The sequence below is a fragment of the Nipponia nippon genome, unplaced genomic scaffold (assembly GCF_047370975.1).
Source record: "Nipponia nippon isolate SJK-2023a ecotype South Korea unplaced genomic scaffold, ASM4737097v1 scaffold_3, whole genome shotgun sequence".
Classification (NCBI taxonomy): domain Eukaryota; kingdom Metazoa; phylum Chordata; class Aves; order Pelecaniformes; family Threskiornithidae; genus Nipponia; species Nipponia nippon.
In genome coordinates this window covers 51868895-51892793 of record NW_028262347.1, presented here as the reverse complement: position 1 = coordinate 51892793, position 23899 = coordinate 51868895, and the positions used below count along the sequence as shown (strand labels likewise).

The 23899-nt window shown below is 36.1% G+C and overlaps 1 protein-coding gene across 7 annotated transcripts in view; it reads left to right on the top strand.

Moving 5' to 3' along the window:
- CDK17 (cyclin dependent kinase 17) overlaps positions 1–23899 on the top strand; it is a 95110-nt gene that overhangs the window by 15503 nt on the left and 55708 nt on the right. For 5 of the 7 annotated variants that reach the window (XM_087764612.1, XM_087764611.1, XM_087764616.1 and 2 more), the window contains one exon: positions 23696–23844. In XM_087764612.1, the coding sequence (XP_087620738.1) occupies positions 23727–23844 (118 nt within the window). In that variant the 5' untranslated portion in view covers positions 23696–23726. Of the gene's footprint in view, positions 1–46; positions 178–23695; positions 23845–23899 lie in introns of those variants that run through there. The other 2 variants (XM_087764613.1, XM_087764615.1) reach the window with 2 other exon arrangements.

Sequence of the window (23899 nt, the reverse complement as noted above, 5' to 3'; positions counted from 1 at the left end):
TAACACTAACTCCACTTGCTTTAGCCTTGTCCCCACGCTGTTTTCCATGTGAGATGGTGGTCATGAGGCTGCGGTAGAAAGATGGCCCTTACCCATCACCTGGTGCTCCAGGGCAGCTCTCCTGCTTTGCAGACTTCACCAAAGGAGGGTTCCCACAACAGGACTGCAAACAGGGTGGTAAATATGCAGTGCTTTTCTCTTTGGGTGGTAGCTTAATTTAATGCTGTTCAGAGGAGTTCGTGATTAGTCATCTCTTTCTCTTATGTCAGTTATTTGCTGTGAAGCTATCTGCTGTATATGCTTGTTGACCTAAACATTAACGTCTTGAACTGCTGTTCATCAAACATGTGCATTCAAAAAAATTGCATGTTTTCAATTTGTCCTCCAAGATGCTCTGCAAAGTACGCGTAATGCTTACATAATGAAGAGAGATGGTTAGGTCTTTCAGTTGACTTGGTGACTAAATTAGGTAATTCTCACAGAGGATACTTTGACACTGGTCATAAATAAAGTGACCACATGAAACTTCTTCATTACAAGCCTAATTAATAAGAAACATTTATTCTACACTTACCCCTCATATCCTCATTGTGTTTTACTAAATGCCAGTTAGGATAATACATAATTAAAACATTTTGAACAATTTCTCAAGTATCTTAATAAATTGTGAAACAAATTATGTCAGTCCTGTAAGTCATAACAAGACAAGCTGCTTTTTGAGCTTATTGGGCTGTTGTAAGGAAACACGTTCAGTAAGAATTTTTGCTGGTGGTTTGCAAAACATGAACTGCAGTAGAAATGAAGTTCCAGAAGTTGTTTGTTGAGCAGTAGATAGAATACTACTGTTTTGATAGTAGTAGAAAGACTTCAGTCCTTTCTTGCTTTTATTTTATTGTGAAGACTGTTTAGGTATGAGGGGTTCAGCATGGTACTTACAACTGGATGTGTTTTTGCTACGGTTGAGAATGGAAAGTTTAGCAAGGCTTCTTGCTAGTATGAAAGGCGGTATCTGTGTTTCAATTCTTTGCCTCCCCTTATTTTTTTTTGATGTTCCATTTGCTCTGTATTACTGTAAAGAAAACATAATAATGTGTATTTCAAAGAGGTGATACAAGAGGTAGAGTATATTTCAAGTGTTCAGAAATCATCATATTTGGCTTAAAAAGCGTACTTGGCCTCTGCTTATGCCAAATGCATTGGGATGCCACATGTATGTGGCTTAGTTTAAGTCTTTAGATTCCAGTTTAGTTTTTCTCCCAAAAGCTGTGTTCCTTCTACCAAATAAAAGAGTTTAGTCTGACGTGCTGTATTTTGATATTTTACATCATCTTGCTGGATATACATGAGCCTTTAAAAGGTTAATTTTCTTTATATTGAAATTTCTAATCAACTAAAAGTCTCTTCTGCTTGGCTTTCTTACTTGTCTCTTACACTGTCATGTTTGAATGGTAAGCAAGAGCAAACCTAGTCTGGAAAGAGGCAGGATACCTAGTTAATGTAACTCTGTTGTAATAGATTTGTGCAACATGCAGAGAGTATGTGTAGCAATAACTGGCTTAAAAAGCATTGGTCCCAACCTTTCTATGCTTTGTAAATCAGATTTGAATGTTTAACATAAACATTTCATGATAAATATATAGTTGAAAAACAAATCAATGTTAATTTTATTAACCCTGTAGACAGGAGATTCTATAATGGGATGATAGAGGGTTTTATTGTGGAGTGTTGTTAGAGTGATCAAGAGGCGTGGAAGATGGACGTGGGGAAAAGGACAGCTCATATAGATCAGTCAGTCTCATCCCTCGGGCATCCTGACTGTATGTCTCTCACATTCAGCACGTGAACTCTGCATTTCGTCTCTAATGGTCTGATGGTCTAATATGGGACAAGTAGTAAATTTCATGCTAATTTCAAAAACTTTCAAATTCAAAATTTAGAGCAGGTTGTCAGGTAGTTGTATATTTAGTTACTTCAGCTCAGAAGTTAAATGTGCAAATGTTTGTTCCCTCCTGAAGGGAAAAGGTGCTCTTCAGGTATCGCTTTATCAGGGGTAGTATTAACGTATCGGCATGAGTCCTGTTCTCTACATGAGTCTGAGATCTTGTATGTGTGCAGGCATGCAAGTTGCACATATTATGTTTGCATTTTCATTATTTTTTTTCCCTAGTCTCTAACACTTTGTAAAGTTCTTCAAGCTTATTCCAGGTACAGACTGATTCTTGGGAGGGTAGTTGATCTGTACCTACAGAATTTGTTGCATGTGGGAAGCGTATGATCTTTGCTAAGGAGCTGGTTAGAGTTCATGGAAGCATGTCATGGGGAATTAGGTGTTGGGTAAAGAGGCACCTCCACGCTTAGTTTGTTTCAGATTTGCCTTGGTAATGTTTGAATGCCTTTGCTTTTTTGCTGTCAAAATGTCATTATTTGGATCTTTCCCAATGTTTTTATTCTAGTGATAGGAAACAGAAGGGAAGGAACTAATTGATATGAGTCTGGAAATCATGCTCTGAATACACGTACAAGCGTTTGTGCTTTCTTATCCAGATTTCCAGCATGTGACAGCAGAAGCATCGTTCTGGGAATGTAGTTAAGAGCTCTTGGGGAGTCCAAAATGTATTTTCATCCTTATTGCCACCGCAGGAAAGTGTGGGTATTTCTCTCCTTATTCTGATTCTCTTAAATTCTTGCTTTATAATGAAGAACTAGTCTTGCTAGTTCATTAGTAATTGCTACCTCCTACCATCTCTTTTGTCAGCAGGGGGTAGGATTTCCTCCTACACCCAGGAAAAAAAAAAGAGAAAATTATATAGTGATAGAGGCTAAAATTAAAAGAAATTTGTGAAGAAACAGGCCAGGTTAATCTCTAATTCTGTAAGGCAGCAATTCTTTCTTTAGATTTTAGGTGAAAAAAAGTAATTATTTTCTTGATAGTGGTATCTTTAGGGGGCCAGGCAATACTGATGTTGCTGGGCAGAGAATATTTCCACATAGCTTATAATTCTGTTTGTGCTTCGGCATATTGCGAGGACAGTATAGGTAGCAACACTTCAAAAAAAAAAAAACCAAACCATAAGAGAAAGTAGTTTGCCACAATTCTAATGTGGTGGCTTGCGTATCTTTTTCATTGTCTCGGCTTCTGCCTGCACTGCAGTCACAGCAGTGGTGTTACCTGAGCTGGCTATAAGGTAATTGGTTTGCGTACTGCTACTTACAGCATCAGTTTGTTGGAATTAGTTGTGAAAAATGTTATATGACTTTCTTATAAGACTTTCTATGAAGTCTTCCGGTCACTTTCTTCCATGACTTGAAGTTCCATGTTCTATTTAACTTCAGTGTTGGGGGACTGGAGTAAATGTTTTTTCAACAATGAATCTGTTTCTTGGTCTGCAATTGCAAGTGATCAGTGAATGTTTATTTCTCCCTCGCCCCAAGAATTTGCTATACGGTTTGAAACTACAGTCTAAATACGCAGAATAAAAACAGTCCATGTCGTGCTGAAGTTGAGATGTTTGCTGAAGCTGTGTGAGGCAGGAGCTTGTTTGGAAACTGTGTGTTTTATTGGAATGTCATCACCTGTTGTCATGTTACGAGTTTTCAAAACTAAAGTAGAAGTATTCCACTGTCAGTACTAAAATACGCAATAACAAAATGTTTTAAGGGAAATAATATTTGACAGTCCTTGTAATATTCCTTTCCCTCGCTGTTGTCATGTTAGTAGGGTTTTTTTTCTTATGAGGGTAGAGAGCTTATAACTTCCTTATGTGTTCAGAGAAGTGCATGAGCTTAAGTGGTCACGATCTCTGTTTGAATCATCAGTAAGAGTTATGTTATAAAACAGGTTGTGTGGCATTACTGACACTTTATTCTACTGAACTAGAAAATTGCTTGCAACTTCTTGCCTTTAGTCCAAGCCTTCCTTTTTTTTTTTCCCGCATCTGGAAAATCAGGTAATTGGTTTTCAGGAAGTCACTTTTGCCTTTTTTCTTCTTTATTTCTTCAATAGCTTGATTATTTGCCTATTCCCTAGTCAACAGGTGTCCACAAGCATGGTGATCATTAGCGTTAATTGACTTTTCATTTTGTCAGTCTAATGGCAAGATTGAGATATAAGTTCATATGGAAAAGACCAGAAATACTCATCAAAAATAGAGAGGGAAGAAAAAGTAATGCATTTTTTAGTGTGAAGAGTATGAAGTTTATTTGTTTAGATTCAGACAACTCCTAAGATTTTTAAGGGTAAGTTGTAAAATTAATACATTTGTGTTGATTCTCCAGTCCATAAGTATTGATTCTTGGGGATCAGTACTTGGGGTGAATATTTTGATGGTTGACAAAGAAATTGATTCAATGTTTCAGATTTGCTATTGGTGTACAAATTACAGTTTAGCCAGAAAAGCTAAAGCAAATGTGATCTTTATTTTTCAAAGGACTTGATTGTGTATGTCTTTGCTGTGATCCCTGTTCATTTCTTCATCTTTTCTTCACAATAACTTACTTGACTCACGTTTGGGAACTACAGAAAAATGATACGATTTCTTACGTATTTCTTACGTATCCTGAAAAGGATAGGATTTCCTGCGTAATTCACTCAGCATCTCTCAGCATTAAAAATAGATCTGTGAAATTCTTCCAATTTTTTGGCAGTTTCTCATTGTAAACATGCAATGTTGGATATTTTAGTTTCTAATAAAAATTGTAGCCGATGTTTAAACAAACTTTAGCCTAGCTTCAAAGTGGAAATGTTTAAAATCAATGGTACAGGGGGAAAAAAATCAGTATTAAAAGTATTTTTCAAGATTTCAGCCTTAGAGTAGGTAATTTCTGATGCTCTCAGTAGAAGCCTCAGTCACAAATTACTATTTTGTTCTTTAGATTTCAAATCTTCATTGTAGCTTTGCTTATTTGACTGTGCATATCTATTTCTTTACATGCAGAAAGGTTACCTCTGGCAGAGCAGGAGAACTTATGTCTCGCGTATCTCGTGCAATCAAGAATAAGCTGTGACACACAAGGAAGAGTAAACTAAAGAGCAGAAATGCATATTAAAGTACACTTACATAAGGAGAATATTTTAAAATTATGCTGACTTAGTGGTGTGGATTTTGTAAAGGCACTCTCATATGGTCTTGTAAACACATGCAGTTAAAAAACAAGATGGTCTTATCTTGAGCATGAGACTTGATTCTGTAGAAATCATGGAGGGTAGAGAGAGAATCCATTGTCAATGCTCTTTCTTATTTTACTTGAAAGGTTTGGGGGTTATTTACTGGGTTTTTTTGTTGTTGTTCTTACTCAGAGCCAGATTCAACTTGCAGGCAGTTTGCAAGAACTTTCACATTTTCCTTTTTTAATGCTTTTACAAAAAAAAACCAAAAAAAAAAAAAAACCCCAAAAAAAACCCAGGAGAGAGAAAGATAAACATACACAAAAAATCCCACTACCTCTAAGGCATACTCAGAATTCTGCAAATGCTTTTCTGAGTGGTGTCTGTCATAATGGAATCTGGATCAGAACCAACCATAAAATGCATTTACTTTCTTCCATTGTTAGCATAGCAAGATGTGAACGTCTAAATATGGCTTTAATATTTGATTATACTGTTACATAAGATGAAATAATCGTAGATTAGATAATGGGGAAAAAGATGGAAAAATGGATTCTAAAACCACGTTCATATGTTATGCTTTGATGTCAGGCTTTTAGTTGAATCTGTAGAAAGGTAAACTGTCCTGAAAATTGTCAGGAAAAATGGGTATGTTTCTGTACTATTGACTTACTGACCACTTTATACTGTTCTTTGATTTTGATGCTTAACTATTCTGAACATGTTTTCATGTTTCAACTCCTTGAAAACTTTTCATCCCAGCATTGAATCCCAATTTGTCTACTGCTTGACTTAAATGATCCCTACAGAGAACTGAAGATTGCTGCATACATTTGTCCAGAGCAAATCCTTCTTTGAAGATTAGTATATAGGTATATTGTTTACATTATTTTCTTTCCAGAAGTACTGGTTTTGTTTACATACTTTTCAACAGTAGCCCTGCAAATGCAATGAAGGAAGTTATGATTTTTTTCATGTTAATATTTTTTCTTGTTAAATTTATCCATTTGGGGCAAAATGGTGAGACTACCCACCTTCAGGGATGAAAGCATCAAGTAGCTGGTTAATGTCTGTATCACTTTTTTTCCATTCTATTAGATATCTATTGTTTAGCCATACCTGCTCTTATATATAGTCAAATAGTGCAAATGTTTTAAAGAACTGTACCTTCAGTAATAATACATTTATTCCCAAGCAGTCTTGTTTTGTCTCTTGCTGTTCACTGAAGTTAAAATAGTTTAAAAAAGTTAAGCATTGAGCAAACAAACAGAAAAATCAACAGTGATCACCATATAGCCTTTAACTGTAGCATATTGCTTTTCATAGTAAAGAAGAATCTTTTTTGCTCCCAAGAAATCAATTCTGTCATTAATATTAGGCTTAAGGACTGTGTTATTGTACAGCTGTTAGTGTATTTATCTTATTTTAAGGATTTAAAAAAAAATTGTTGCAGTTTAGTAGTTGATTGTATTGGAAATTTTAGTTGTAATTGCTTCAAAACCATATATGAATATGCATTGTGACAACTCTGAATTATGTAAAATATCAAACCTTCCTGTCAAATGGGCTGAGTCACATATTTCTCTCAACTATTCTTTTTTTTTTTAAGCTATTTCAAATTTTAAAAAACTGCTATGCAGGGTACAAGATAATTAGAAATAATAGCACACTTCAGTATTTTTACTTGAATAGCTTCAGCTGCATGAAATTTAAATTGGCCGTCTAGGCTAAAGGGCTGAACACAGATGGCAGAGTAATGGCTGGCTAGTGATCTACTTCACAGTTGAAAGGGCTACTCTGATTTTACAGGCAAGGAAATACAGTTTTAAAAACATAGACTAGAATAATTCAAAAATTTTCAGAGCAATCTGTTTAAGAGCGGTAGAATACATGATACTAAAACTGAATTAATAACTTTTAAATGGTTTGCCTTTTCTTTAAGATATATCTGATTTAGTAAAAATAGATTTTTTTTTTTTTTTTTTTGCAACACGCATTGAAAATGTTAGCTAGACCATGTAAGTAAGAAGTTTGTGTACTGCTCTGTTTCTTATTCTGTGTAAGAGCTGTCATTTGTTTTTATGCTAGAATCCTCACATAAATCATGGCATGCGTCTTTGGCTGTTTCTGAAAAGGAATGAAATTGTTCTTGGTTAACCTGCAGGGGATGAGTTACAATTGATTCGGTTAAAGAGTTATTTCTGAATAAAACAAAATTCCTTTTTGGGTTTGGAGGAGTTTTGATAAATCTGTTCTTAGACTTTGTCCTTTGCTTCAGTTTCTCATGGCCTGCCTTCTGGTTTCATCACACTTTTGGTCTTTACACCTTCTTTGAGGATGGGATACGTGAAGAGAGTACCAAAACAGAGCTTGTATAGTGTATTTGTGTCTATGAGGAATTAGACCAATTTCTGTGGTATCAGTAGGCATCATTGCTTTGACTAAAAGTTCAAGTGATGTTTAGATAGTAACACTACATTGACTTAAGGCTTCCTGCATACCGTAAAGGAAACCAGAGATCTTTGAAGCTCTGGAGATCTTGTGTTTCATTCTCTTTAAAAGATTAAAACCTGCCGTAGGCACTTAAGGGTTCACTAACTGGATGTGGCAAATCATTAGCATATTTTGTGATAGAGCAAAAGGGATGATAAATCTTCAACCTTTCTTGCATTATTTTTATAAGAAGACTTCACAACTACAAACCAGCACAAACTTTGTCCTTTACTCTTTTGTGTCCTTAGGAGTAATTTCTGAAGGAACAACCCCTTGAGACTGGGTACTTCATAGGTACCTGACTAATTTTGCAGAGTTAAGTAAAAGTATTAATCTTGGCATTGAATAAAGAGGAGAACGGTATTCCTGACTGAATTCTTCAATTCTTGCTCCCCTGCAAGACAAAACCTTGGTTTCAAGATGGTCCTGTGGAATAATAGATGTGGTTCTTAAACTTTTCTTTCTTGAAAACATTTGAGAACGGGGAAAGTGAAGGTTTGGAAAATAGAAAATTTCATATTTTACTATAAACCTTCTTAAGCTGATGTAAATTCTGGAAAACTTCCATTCACAAATGAAATTTAAAGCAAGTCTTTTAGTCTCTCAGGTGTCTTACGTTGGCCTAATGGTTCTCTTGGAAGTTGATGGGAGTTTTATCATCTTCAGTGGGAGAGTAATTAGGTCAATGATAGAAATAAAAAAAAAAAATAATTACTAAATCAAGTAATGGTGGAAAAGATTTCTTTAAGCAAAATACAAAGTAAGAATATTAACCTGTAACTGGAGTTTTTGAAAACACTTGTTTTTCTGATGCCTGGAATAAGATTGTTTAGGGGGCTGTAAGGTTTTTTGGTTGCTGTTTTACTCTGGAAAGCTGTCTGTACAGCTAGTTTTACGTGAGCTCCTGTACCTCAGATCACAGCTTCACCTCTAGCAATAGTGGATTTGTTCATTATTCTCACTGCGGGATCATCCATCAGCACAAACTTGATCCAGATCAAGTGTAAGCAAATAATAATGCTTCTGTTGACTTGATCAGAACATGCAACAATGCTGCTTTTCAGCTTTGCGGTGGCTGTGGTAGGACAGCTGATCCTCTGTTCAGCGTAGGTTTGGAACAGAATTACACTTACAAAGTGTTTTGAACAGATTTGTCCAGAGAAGCCAGAGAGCTCTGGTGCTTTGCATCGTGCGAATGTGTGGGGTTTTGATCTAGTAATCAGGCAGCCTAATACCCGGTTTACTGTCTTGAGATGTAGATCAAGTCTCTGTCACCATTTCCCCTTTTTATTGGTGAGAGAACTTGTTGCATGCAGCTTACTCCAGTCCTTTCTCTCGCTTCTTTCTCTTTCAATACCTAATCAGTCTCCTCTCTACTTTAGTTTCTCCCCTCTTGTCGTTTTATAGTTTGCATCTGTCTGCCATTCATTGCCCATTGCAGTTCCTTGCTCAAGCTTCATTCTCCAGTGGCTGTAGCTGCTTTACCATGGAGACATCAATGTATTTTTAGCCTTAAAAATTGTTTTGTTGTAGCTTTTTAAATTGTGGATTCCGGAGTAATTTCCTAAGAAGAGCAAGCTTATATGTAATGCTTCTGACATGTAATTTGCTAACAGTCTTTTTTAGTAGATGTTTAAATATTGGTAGGATACTAGCAATGAAAATAGCTGATACCTCCCCCCCCCTCCTCCCCCCGGACTGCATGGTGATAGAACGTAATTTCTCTTCAGTAGTTCATATGCTTTAATGTAGTTGAAGACTGATAAGCTGAACAGACAATTGAAGTAGCTTTTATATAAATTATAATGTGGAGAGCAAAGAAGTACAGGTTGAGCTGTTAAACAGTAATCATCACAATGAGGTTAAGGTTGTGTTTTGATCTTTATAACCTGTGCAGTTCTTGTATGTTTACTTGGTTGCTTGCCACCTTCAAAGATTCTGTATGAGATTTTGCTATCAGTTTCTTTTATGTCTGTTTGGTTTCAGTAACAATATACCAGGATAATACATATTTTTACTTGTTACTTCTCTGAAAATTGAAGTGGATATTTTTAGCAACCCTGCTTTAATTTCGCAAATTCAGTCTTGATTCTTGGAAACCACCTTTGCTTTCATTAAATTGAGTATCTTTTATATTTTTTGTGTAAAGCAAAAGTGAATGTGCTTCTGCTGCAGTTTTAGTCAGACAGAAGGCACTTCATGCCTACCACATTTGCTGCTGTCATCAAGTTTCTCCTACAGCTCTTTTCTCAATAAAGTTAATGAATTCAGAAGGGAAATATTTCATAATAACATAACAATTTGTATCTGGTTTTTTCTTTCTTTGTGGTCAGTAACTACATTTTGGACCCTGCTTCCAACAGCAGAAATAGCTAAGTTGTGAAGAGCCAAAGCTCTCTTGATGTCTGAAACAATTTTATAAGCATTCATCATCTTACTATATTATGACATTGTTTTGGTTCTCTGGTGGATTCTATTCTCTGCTTTTAGGGTTTCATAATTCAGTTGACGTCCTGAGCTCTTCATCTGCATTTCCAATCTTCATCTGCTCTCCAATAAGAATACATTCATAGAGGTGGAAAGCATAGTTGTTGGGATAGTCTTAAGAATTAACAGAACTGACTGTAGTATCTGTAGTACCTCCTTAGAGCTGTTGAAATTGGCTCGTTTGTATTTTGTGTGCAGCAGAGAAAATAAGGTAAGGCGATCCTGAGGAAGTTCCCGGCTAAGCAGTTATTGACTGCAGTAGAGGAAGGAAAGAAATAAAAAACAGCAACAGTGGTGGTTCTTTATTATGCAGAAGGCAAGCTTATGCGTGCCTGACGGGTAAGGGAAAGAGGAGAGTGTCAGCCTATAGGCCTTCTTTGGCACAGAATCTTATAGTCTATGGTCACCATAGCGTTATAGTGAAAGAAGAACCTGAACTACTGAGCTGCTAAGGCAGTGAAGCTCTAGAAGAGCTAGGAAACCCCCAGATTATGTCAGAAGTGTTTATTTAAATACCCTGGTAAAAATCCCTTCAAAAAGAGTTCCTTATGACCTCTACTAGGGACATACCTGGATCAGAGATGGTCAGTGGAGGAATGGTGTTATGAGTTTCACTGATTGTGGGGAATAGAAGATATGAATATCCCAACAGGCTGTTGGAGCAGTGAGATAGTCCCAATTGTTTGAAATGACAATTTAAAAAAAAAAAAAAAAAAAAAAAAAAAAAGTGAGTCCATGAGATTAATCCAGTCAACTGATATCTGACTGTAGTATTTTTTAAGTGAAATATCTTCAGTTAATAATTTTTAAAGTAACAGAATCTGGAAATAGAACCTCGAATTTGCTCTGAATTCCAGTAAATTTAGTCAAAGGGTATGGCTTGTTCCAGTGATTCATTCTGATGCAAGAAATGGTAATGCCTACAGGATTACTGTTAGAGATAGCACCTATATTACATGTACCATGTTGGGAAGAAAAAGGTGCAGGTTTGTTATGCTATATAAATATACAATATACTTTTAGGTGGGATATCCACTGGACTGCAACCCAATTGTTTCTTTCATATGATTAAAATCAGAAATGGCAGAAATGCTTCTGAACAGTTCGGCTGAAGGAAGCATGCACAGTTCAGTAGGCAGAAATAAACCACTTTTCTATTTCCCTGTTGTATGGTTGCTATAATCAGGCCTTCATTAAAACTACAGTTTCTTTGTTACTAGCAAAGTTTGCTTATTGTTATTGAACACAAACATAAAGTTATCTAATTGCGTATGTGTATCTTGTCTCTATGTGAAGTAAACCTATAGTTTACTACAGTAAATAGTAATAGTGAAAGCCTCTGCCATTCTTGTTTATCATTCAGCTGATGGGAAGTTTCATTCTCAAGTCTTGTTATAAAGGTGTACTAAAGACATAGAGTCCAGGAAGATAAAGAAGTAAGGCTCACTTCATGGCAACAGTCTGGCAGATTTTTATTCTGAAGTTTTCACCAGAATCTAAGAGTGAAATAATTGTGCAAGGAGAATCTTAAAGGGGATTTTTTTTAAAAGTTACTTCATTTTAAAAAAACTTCTTTAAAAGCAAATGTAGTTTGGTTTTTCATAACAAAACCAACTTAACAGCTCATTTTATTTACTTCACAGATAGATCTGGTTACCAGGTGTTGTGCCGAAACCACATTCAAGATGTGCAACTTAGATTTCAGTACGATAGTACTTGATTGTTTTGTGCTTTTACAAATTACTAATGAGGTATAGATGACGAGTCCTTTTGAAGACGTTTTCTTGGGTTCCCTTTTATTAAACAGAAATGTAGACTAATTTTAAAGAAAGCAAAGCTATAGATCTGAATTACAAGTACTACAAGTGAAAGCTAGAAGCTTTTTGGACTCTTTAATTTCAGGCTTATGGATCCTAGTTATCAAAAGGAAGTAAACTGCAGTGGGAGGATTCTTCTGGTTACTCTTCAGCATACTTGGGTATGTTGAAAAGTAGCGTGCTTGGGTGGTAAACGAGATAGAAACTTCCGGTAGAATGCAGATGAATTATTTTAAAGAATATTTTGGCAAAAGGATACTGTTTTCCAAGGCTGTTAAACTGAGTAATTCAAGAACAGCTCAAGTACTTGACATAGAAACATAGTTTGGTGAAAGAATAGCATATCCTAAAATTTTAAAGAAATAAGCCTTATGTTACATCAATCAAAACATAATCAATCAAAACATAATCTTTTACTCTTTCAGATGACAGACATCTCAAAGGTTGAAAGGCAGCATACTAGAGCAGTGTTTTCCAAAGGAGGTTAAGAAACAAAGATCCAAATAGCTAGTGAGAAAAAATTAATAAATAAATTAAATCTCCAAATTAATTACTAAGATAACATCTGTTGCCCTTAAACTTTGCATACTAATTTTGCACGTTAATGCTGGTTTAACCTGAATTTTCTAGTATGTGTATCTTCATCCCAGCACATAGATTCCAGAAGGAAAAAAAAAAACATTATGGAAACCAAGTTACTTCAAGAGTGTAATGGGGGAGGGAGGAAGGAATTAGAGGAGCTTGGATGGCTCTTTCGCTGTAGGGAAATAGGGGTCCCACATGTCCTTGAGCAACTTAGTTCTGCCTGTAGCAATAGGACAAGGGGTAATGGCTTTAAACTAAAAGAAGGTAGATTCAGACTAGATATAAGGAAGAAGTTCTTTACGATGAGGGTGGTGAAACACTGGAACAGGTTGCCCAGAGAGGTTGTAGGTGCCCTACCACTGGAAACATTCCAGGTCAGGTTGGAGAGGGTTTTGAGCAACCTGGTCTAGTTTGAGATGTCCCTGCTCATTGCAGGGGTGTTGGACTGGATGACCTTTAAAGGTCCCTTCCAACCCAAACTGTTCTATGATTCTAACTCTATGGGACTATTTTGAGGGTTATCTCATCTGGTGGCATTATAATAACAGTTAGGGCTCTTTTTTTATCCCCTGGAGTTTTACAGCAAAACTGCTTCAGTACTTCTCTAAGTGAAAAACTTATTTTCAATACAGATCTATATTAGACTATGATATTAAATGTTGCTGAAGTAAGATTCTTTAGGGGATGTTGAGTCTCTGTAGAGGCAGTGATTTAAATGTACCTTTTCATAAAACATTTTCTGTTTGTGAGACAAATCTTACAGTTTGGCAGCTTTATCCAGGTCACTGACAGCAGTAGCAATATCATCCTCTGCAACTCGATTAAGATCCAGAATGGGAATTAGTTTCCTGTGGAAGGGATTGGCCCACTGTTAGTCCTTGGCAGGATGAGGCTGCATAAGTGTTAGGCTCTAGCAGCAGAAGAATGATAGTGTTTGTAATTCAGAAGAAATTATTTTGAAGACAAACATAAAATTTCACTTCTTTCTTCTGCCAGATAAACAAAGAGAGCAAATAGGTCTGCCCAGCAGAAGTATGTATTTGGGAACAGTGCTCTGTACATATTGTTTGATCCTTTCTCTGCTGCTTTACAGAGATTTCGTAATAAAATACCCAGCTATCCTTACTCTGCCTTTAAGCTGTAGCTTGCAGGATCCTAGAGAAATTCTGCTTTACCATGTATGTGCGCCTGCTTTTGCTGACAGTATCAGTGTTGCTTGCCTGGCATTAGTCACAGTTATTTTGCCTTTTTTAATTTTGTTAAAAAATCTGGAGACTATTTGTCTTTCAGTTGTTTTCTAATTATTCATGTCTGGTTTAATGTTACTGACTGACATTAGTAGTTGTTACTTTCCCAGGTTTCCTATATACTGATGCTGTCTTACTGATCTGTCATTGACTTACAGATAGATATTTTTCCACTTTTACTGGTTGCCATTTCTCTCCTCTTCACTGACTGTACCCGACATCTTGTCACTATCTCAATTCTGTATAACCTTTTTCTTTTGTTGTTGTTCCTTAATCTTCCACTGGTCTCTGTTCAAGGTCCAGAAAACTTACTTGAATAATACCTTCAGGTAGAGAATTGGTTATACTAAGAGAAGGTAATGTAAAGTTTTGAGTAGTGTCCTTTGATGTGTTAGACTGTTTGCTGAATCTGGGAGGGGAGTGGCCTCTCAAACTGATTAACCGGAGTTGCCCAAATTGTGTATTAGTAATTTAGTTGTTCTGCTTAGTTTCAGAATTTGGGAACTCTTGTCTGGATAGTCTCAGTTACCTGGAGGAAGAGCAATATGTAAGATATTTTGTAAAAGACACACAGGGAAGAGTTATCTGCACAGGCAAAGAAAAGGAACATCCACTGATACAGAAAGATCTTCAGTCTCCAAATCTATTAGTCTTCATGTAGGGTTCTTGTTTTGTAGCCAACAGTGACAGTTGTGACAGCTTGATGCATGGCAGTTGCCTTATTCTGTATGTTTAAATGAAGATGTACCTCCCCCCCCATCCTTGAAAGTACCTTGAAAAATACCTTTTGTGAGGCTTGGCAGGACGACTTAATTTGGGAGTGGGGTGTTGCTGCAGAAGTATAAAGACAGAAAAAGAAAAATCTGCATGTGGTTATTGTGTGGTGGGAATCGTAATGGCCTGAACCTGTTGTAGAGGATGAAGGCACTTGTGCTGAACGGTTTTACTTTATTTCATATCCATTTGTTCTTTTTTTCCCACGTCATCCTTCCTTAACGGCATTTGCTGTTGTCCTTTATTTTGTTCACAGATTGCATTTATTTCAGATCTGGTTTTGTTTATCTAGGCTAAATAAACTTAAGGCAAAACTCTGCAGTTTTTCAGGCTGCTTTTCTGGTGCACAAGTTATATCACGCCGCTGCCAATGAGAACAGTCTTACCTTGCATTTGATGTGCACTAGTGATCAGTGCTCTACTTCTGTGGAGGTATTAAATTGGCTTAAGCAGGGTCATGGTTTCTTCTCTGCCTTGTAGGGCATATTGCCATCACCTTTTTGTTGCCAACATAACTATTTGTGAAGCTGCTTGGCAAGCATATTGCAAAACTCTTCTTTCTTTCCCAGGTTGTCAGCTAGATAATAATTTGCATTAGGAATAGTGTCTGTCTTATGTGTTTAGTGTCCTTGGCAATGGATACTGAAATAATCCATGTGTGCATATCCAGTTGACCATTAAATGGCAGCATGAACACTTCAGACAGATGTAGCAACATTTGTCTGAATGTTGTAACAGAACAAATTGGTCCCATGCTGGGACATCTTGACTGCTATGTAAAAATTAATACAGCAGAAAAAATTGTAATTGACTTATTGTTCGGAGATTTTCTGTTAGTGAGAAATCTCTGAGTTGTACCAATTACAGGACTGGAGAAGGGAAGAAAAGACAATAATTTGTGAGTTTTTAAAAATACTGAATCAGAGCCATTTATAAGTTTAGGTAAAAGACATTCATTAATTCAAAGAAATTTTTGAACCATAGTTTGCAGATTGTTTATTGCAAGAATGAGTTTATCTACTGCCCCTTTGGAATTGTCTTTAAAATATCTCAGTGGAGGTATTAGAAGTACTCAGACTGACTATGAGAAACTTGTTTAGGCTGTTGTTTCTGTCAGTAGTTACTTTCTTAGTTGCAGCCAAGGTACTCCATCTCTCTGTTATTTCAGGAATAGTTGTAGTACCACAGCTTATTATTCTCAGAAATCTCTAGAAAAATTAGGAATACAGAAGACACTTAAATCTTAGGCATTAAGCAAGTCTCCAAAGAGTCTGTTTTATCGTACAAGTTTTTTCTGAATGTTTTGTTTTGTGTCTCAATATAATGCCTTCAGCGCATCAGATCTTAAATGTGGCTTGATATTCATATGAAAAATACACGTGTATGTTGTCAGTACTGTAGAACGTCATCTATACCATGCTGCTTATGGTGACCCTTATTTGCTAATTGAAAATTCTCCCTGTGTTGCTATGTTGTGCTTTCTTCCAAAAAAACCCAACAAAACAAAACCCTTAATTACTGCGAAACAGCTTTGTTTCTCTTGCCTTTTTGTAAGTTGTTTTCTGCATGTACATAGAAGTGCAAGAGGAATGCAGCCAAAGCTGTCTGTTTTTAAACCATTCTTGACTCTTTGATATGACTCGTATGCGCACACATGTATGCATGCAACAATTACGGAAGGGTTTGGTTTACTTTTGCCTCGTAGGTTTTAATGTAAGGCCTTTCTCTCTGGGTTGTTTGGTGAGGGTTTTTTTGTGTTCACACTACAAAACGTGTATTGAAGTTCAACAAGTAATGAACCCAAAAATTTTACATTAGGAGGAAAAATTGTGAGCTGTAAATTTACAGCGATTATACCAATTAACCATAGAAAATTAATTTTTTATGATGGTCTTTGTTTTGTCTTCAGTTTTAATAATTACAAAGCTTTTTTCCTTGGGATGAGCTCTGTTATAGCTCTCACTTGGTGGTTAATTTCCAGGCAGGCCATGATCAGGTTTCCTCAACAGCTTCCCCAGTGTAATTAATTTCTGTTTTAAGCAGAAGAGGCCAAAACCTTTTTTTTTAATTTTGTTTAAAAACTTGTACCACTGTTCTTTGTTTGTCCAAATCAGGTGTGTCTTTAGTTTTTATCTTAGTTTATATTGCTGTGGTGTATTTGTTGCATCTTTTGGTGCTTGATTCAAGAATGTTGAAGCAAGTTGAAAGCTTTTCATTGCCTTAGGTCTTGGGTTGTAAATGTAACTTTTTTGTGAGCACAACAAGAAGCAAATGTTGAAGACTGTTTATGGAAGTTCAGATGCTTAAAGGACAGGTGGTGCTGGGCTGAGAGCTACTGGAGGTTGAGAGAAAGTTCTTCAGTATGAGATTCTTTGATTTGGTGCCTGAATCGTGGCGGGGAAAAAGAAAGGCAAGCCTTTAGTTTTTGAAAGTCTATGCCTTTTGTTGACAAAATTGTTCACACTCTCAAAAGATTGCAGATGCTTTTCAGTCCTAGAACTAACATTGTCTTCTTGAGCCTAGAAGAGGTTTTCTACTCAGTTTTCTTCCAAAGACTGGCTCATTTGCAAGAATGAGGAAGATGGTCCCAGAAGCAATGACTGCAACATTGTAAATCTGTCACTAAAACAGTATTAGGGAGCAGCAAGCTTTCTTTTTTTTTAAGATTTTTTTTCCTTCTGAAGGCTATATTAAGGCTTTATGCTTATTAATCAAAGCTAGTAAAATTACAGACATTGCTTTTGGTTTCCAGTGCTCATTATATCTCTTGAGGCGGAAAGTTCCATGGCTCATTGGTACTATATATGCTACATTCATGTAACCTTCTGGTTTTTGCCTTCCCCTTCAAGAGAAAAAAGACTTTCAGTTTATGGGTCTGACAGCAAATGCAAGAAGCTTTGCCAGTCAGCTCATTCGTTTTGTTGGCTTAAATGTCAGCCAATTTAACCAGACTGATACTGTGTTTTTTCACTTGACTGTTGAGAGAACAGAACCTTTGATAATTAATGTGGAGCTATTCATCAGTACAATCTATGTAATTTAGGGAGATTTGTCAAATAGATCTATGAATCTATGATTCTATCTATCAAATAGGATGTCGTTACTGATTTTGCTGTTTGATATTGCTTATATCTATATGGGGGAGAATACACTGTACATTTTAAAGAATGTAAACTTGCTGTGATTACCTAAATAAAACTTGAGTCCAAGAGAAAGAAGATAAGCATAGGATATGAAAAAAGGACTGCAAGATTCGACCATTTGGGCAGATGTGGGATTTTTTTTTCTTTTAAATTCTGTACCAGTAATATAGTTAAATATGCTTGTAGTAATGATCAATGTATTTTTTAACTTAAAGGATTATTTTTTAAAAACAACTTCTTTTGATTTCTGTCCTTTGTTACTCTTTAAAGGCAAAAGGTTTGGGGGGGTGAAGATAAGGAAAAGTATTCACAATCTAAATTAAATTAGAACAGGCTAATTTCCATATATTTCCTCTGTTCGCAGAGGTTCTTCCAGTTGATAATCTAGATCAGGAGCTGGATATAGATGCTCTTATTCACTTTGGGAGGAGCCTCTTTGCCTACATTAACTAGGAAAACTAGCTTCAGAAAAGAAGTTAACCTTTGTGAATACCTTTCTGCCTCCAGTTTTCAGTAATTCATTGGCTGCGATTCTATAAATACGTAAAGGGGCTTCAACTCGAAAGTTTAATTCTGTATTGAATATTGTTTTATTCATGAGGAAAAGACTGTGAGGATCCTTTTGCCCTTTTTTCACTGGGAGGTCAAACTGGGCTGTAATACTTGACTTCATAATTATTTTTCTTTCATCAGTAACAAAGGCCTTGTTTGTCAGATGTCAACGATATCTGTGCAGTGTCAGTTCTTTGAGCTAATGCATCATAAAAGATAATAACTTTTTAAGTAGTTCTGTTCCTGACAAGAGAGTCTAGTTGGCCAGAGTCATGTTATTTCTAAAGACCAAGCGTGGAAAAATGCAGTAGAAAATTTTTTCACCAATGTGAACAAATGTGAGTTGAAACAAATACAAAGAACAGATGTAATGAGTAAGATGCCGTATTTATAATGCATTCTTGTAGAGTAGAATTGTGATTGTAAGGAAGTGCATCTGTATTAGATGTGAATTTTACAAGTGCTCCAACTGGTGGTTTATGATCTTAGATAAATTATCAATTTATTTCTCATTAGTGTAATTAATAGTTTGCTCTGTAGTTGATGTGCAACATGCTTATGTGATCAATAGCTTTTTTTCTTTTTTATAAATTCAGGTAGATTGAGAACAGTTTAATAAATATAAGCACTGTGGAAAGCTGGTTTTCTTTTTAGATTAAGGGGACAATATCCTTGACAGGTGTTTCCTGTTTCTGTTTTTCATTAATATTGTTTGCAGCACTCTAAGCTTTCAGACCTCTCTTTCTGCCACAAGCTTGGACTATCACCTTCAGAAATACTTATTCATAAGTTAGATGCATCTAAAATGATTAATGCAGCCAAACAAATGATGCGTCGTTTATTATGTGATGAAAATATTTAACAGATCTGTAACTGGTGTCATTAAAATGCTAGTGGAAGATTAAATGATTATCTGTTCAGATTTGAATGATACAGTGAATAACACCATGGATTTTGAGAATCATTAACAACCGTACTGCTGAGGAGGACCATATAAGAGAGAATTTCATGATTCTTGTTCTTGTTTCTAGTTGTGTGGACTGTTTTCATTCTTCAGTCTTTCTTTCCATCTTAGATCATAAAAAAATGTAAGTCTCTTGACAGAATCTTCAGATCTCTTCAAAACTCTGCCACGCTATACCTTTTTGCAACAGTCTGACCCACTGCTGTGTAAATGTACCCATTTGGTTGTAGCGATTTTATGAAATCTGGTTGAGTGTCCCACGTGTGTTTGCACCTCCTCCTATCCTAGGAGTGCGTATGGAGTGCTGTTACCTGCTTTCTTCCGTGTCTTATGGCTGTGGCTTTAGTTTGTTAACCCATCCTTAAGGGCCACGCTGTGTCCACGCTGTTGTTCATGTGCTGCTGTTACGTAGGGTTTCTGTTCCTGTCCTTTCCTCCTGCTTTAGCTGTTGTCTTCAGATAATGAGTTTTTCAGAACAAGAACTGCCTTTAGATGTTTGGAAAACACCTACCGCCTTGTAAAGTAGCTTTTAAAAACAGTCAAATAGCAACTTCAGTGTGTATCTAAGTGGAAAAGTAATTTTAAAATGCTTAATCTCTATGTAGATGCATCTTAATGCAATATAACCTCTGGAAACAGAAGAGTCAGCACTTAGTCTGATCCAAAGCTTATTGAAGTTGAAGGACAGGTTCCCTTTGACTTCAAAGGGCTTTGAATCAGCAAAATCTTAGTGTGCTTTTGGTATTTGTGACCCTCCTGAAATATACTGGCTAAAATTTAAGCTATTAAATAACTTAATTGCTTTTGAAAATTTTAGCTGAATTTGTTTAAACTTACAAGGATTAGCACACAGCGTATGTTTATTGTGTATAAAGATCTTATGCATTCCTTTTTTCACTTTTAAGGTACCAAGAGTCTGAGAGCTTGAAGGGAGTGGTGGGGTTTTTTGAGAATTTTGGCCATCAGCGTTGTAAGGCCTCTGATTTTTGGTGAATAGATGAGTGCAGAATCCAGTTGAGTTATTACTTTGGAATCAAAATGCTTTAATGTCTGTCTGCTGTATAGCTAGGGTGTTGTGGACATCTGTGTTTACTAAATGAGAAGTGCTCTACTACAGGTGTTGTGGGAAGGATTGGTCTGACATAGAGAAAGGGAGCCAGAACCCAGTTGTTTAAATCTGATCTTACCTGGATGTTTTAAAAACAGTGGAGCTTGTTTTCAGAACTGTATTATAGAGATCGCTTTTAAATGACATTGAGAGCAAAGCAGGAGTTTAAGACTATTGAAGCAAACTGAGTTAATGACAATAAATATTGGAAAATACTTTTTCTGCAGGTTTTAAGGAGAAAAATGTGTATGAAAGGTAAATTTTAGCATAGTTTTCAAGGATTAACTTGTGTTGTTTTTAAAGACGAAAATACCAACTTTTCAGGAATAAACTGGAGATCATTTGTAAGAAGCAACAGTTCATTTAATACATGGTCGCTTCCTTCATTTCGTATCAGTATAAGGATTGAATAAGTATATCTCTGCCAGCTTTTCTGGGTTGTGTCGGATTGCTTGTCCTCATTCTGTCTGCAGAAGACTAAAATTTGCATTAGTTGCATTCAAGTGTATGCATCTATCTGATATGACATCTAAAATATTGATTTGGGTACGACTTATTTAGAGTAGATAAATTTACAGAATAGAATAGTCAAGCCCTGGGTTCTGTTCTAAAACTCAAAAATAAAAATAACAGTGTATTGTCAAAATTGTTAAGAACTTGGGGGAGTATCAGGAGTCTTACTGCGTATAATTATAGCAACTAGATGTATATTACTAACCAAGTAACTCCATTTTGGATTTAAATTAGATTTACTGTTAAATGGAGAAAAGAGGTATGCATCTGTTACGAATTGGTAAAAATGAATATCAGACACTTTTCCTTCGGTTTTGATAAACTGAATTAAAATTGACTTTTCTGTGAATTTGCTGTCATTTTAGAGAACCAATGCTAGCTTTGGATTGTATAGATCATATTTTCAAAGCTCTCTTCACTGAGAGCTTGTCTCAAACTACCAAGATTTAGCAGGTTCCGCAACTTTGACCAGAAGTGAGAATAAAAAAGTCAAAAAGATAGGACATTTCTAAGTGCTAGATACTGGTCATTCCTTCTCCTTTTTTTTTTTTTTTTAATATATGTATCCTTTACACATCTGAATTGGCAAGAATACTGATGTTTTAAGGGAAGAAAATTTGGTTTCATATCAGTGAGCATATTCATATCTTGTCCTTTAAAAAAAACTGAATTACATTTCAATAGAAAGAAGCATTCATTCGCACATGGATTCCCATTCCTGATTCCTTTATTGTTAAATTTTTTCAAAATCAAGCCCTGAACTTAATTCAGAATCTTAGTAAAAGTGGTGCTTCAGCACTTCATGAAACCCTCCTTTGACAGGAGAAATTTTGTAACTACAGGTAACAAAATGTTTGCTTTTATATTAGCTTGAGATTTAGAATGTCTTTCAGATTTTCTAATCCATTTGTCTGTTAATTTATATGTAATACACTTCAGCAGTAGACCTTCTTTTTGATTAAAAAATTGTGTAGGCTTAAATATTTGCAAGATCAAAGATTTTTCAGTTACTGCCCAAATGGAAAATTGGAAAGAAATTGTTGTTGTTGTCAGGTAGCTTTAGGGCATTACATAGCTAAAAATTGCACGTATCCTTTTTGAGAATAATACACGTAGGAAGATGCAGGTTTCAAAGAACACTGTAGGAGAATTGAGTAAAACTACATATAAAGGATGTGTCCTTCCATTTTTTTTTAAAAACTAGGTTTTTAAGAGAAACATAGGCCATCGTTTTGGAAAAGTTAAAATAAACGCAGAAATAAAGCTGTTTCAAGTAAGGTCTTTAAAGCAGGTCCTGAACAGGAAAAGTAAATGTTGCCCTTGGAACGTTCTCTGAATGCAGTTTCTTAACAATAAGAATATCCTGCTTTTGAGTGAGGGAGAGCAAAATTATTCATATTAAGGTGTGGCTGTATTGCACACAGAGCAACACATTGAAAGGGCAGTTTAGAAACTGCTGGCTTAACTTTATCTCCAGCAGTTATATTTTTATTTCCTACATATCTGTACCCGGTGCCTGCCTATTTCTGCTTACAGTAGCTGTGGTTGTCTAAGATGTTATCCTGTTTTGTAATCCACCTCTTTCCCCTTGGATGCAGCTGCTGCTTTGCCAGTGATTGTACTGTTGTTCTCAGATTTTGGGGCTCAAATCCTAAAGGTCTGCTTTTGTCCATCCTTATGAGTTACTTATTGTCCTGGGCAATCTAATCTTGTGATGGTTTAGACACTTCCAACTTGTTCCACTGATTTGTTCTCCTTTTATTATGTAGCATGTAAACAATGAGTAAGCTACACAGTTGAAATGTGTATACTTAAAGGGACGATGTCAATATGAAAGTAATCATATTCACAATTTGTTATTAAGTGTAGATCTTTAGCATACTACTTCTTGCATTTTTCTGTTTAAAGGAGGACATAGGGGAAAACTTGATTTGTTTTGTTTTGAATTTTGTATGTGAATTATGCATTTTGGACTGTGAAGAGGCTGATGCAGGAAAATAATATATGAGCAGCTCAGACTTAAAAGTATGCTGTGCTTGTGTTTAACACTGCCTGTGTGACTCTTGGGGGCTATGAGCAGATGAACGACTTATTGTGAAATAACCTCTAGGGTGAACTGTCCATACGGAGTAACAAAGGACAGAATTGTGCTGCTTCTCGTGTAAGGGCAAACATACGGCGCACTGCAAAGTTCACTTACCAGCTTAGACTTGAGGCAACATGTTTATCGGCCTGGACCTTTGTTATTATTGCTTGTTTGCTTACAGCTTTCCATGGAGAAAGTGCCTCCTGCTTTGTTCCCAGTTTAGTCTTATTCCCTGACTGTAGAGAAACGTCCATTCTAGCTGTCATTATCAGGCCCTGGCTATCTATTTCCCTAGGTAGGATCGGGTTTGAGAATTGCTTTTAAGGCATTTAGTGTTGTCCCCTTCCTCCTTTTGTGAAAAGGGCAAAATATAGAGAAGTTCAGTAATTTCTCATCCATAAACAAATGGGCTGAAAGAGAGAGAAGGGTCCAGCCTCCTCCTCCTCAGTGGGTTTTGTGAAAGAAGCTGTGGAGGAGGCAGGAGAGTGTGCACTCAATAAGTTTTCAGATGACTGCTTGGTTTATTATTGGATTTTAAAATTAGTGATCAAATTAGCTGTTTTGTTTTGTTTTAAAAACAAAGATCCTCATTTTCCCTAACAGAAGTAAAAATTTCAAAAATGTATGGGCACCTCCCGCTCAAGACATTCTTCTTCAGTCCAGTAAAGTAATCTTGCTTTAAGGATATCGGTTTAAGGATAACTTGAATATTGACTAAATTTTCTGTAAGCCTTCCTGCATTTTTGTATGAGGTAATTAAATTTCATTTTCTGATGAACTAATTTTTTCTCACTTTTTGCTTTTTAATCTTTTTTTTTTCAGGCTTCCTTAAGCCAGACTTAATATTGATAGAATGAAAAAGTTTAAGAGGAGACTTTCCTTAACCTTGCGTGGAAGCCAGACCATTGATGAATCGCTGTCTGAGCTAGCAGAACAAATGACAATTGAAGAAAACAGCAGCAAAGATAATGGTAAGCATATCTTTCACTTTCCAGAAAATGTAAGAATTTTATCAGGCCCCACTCA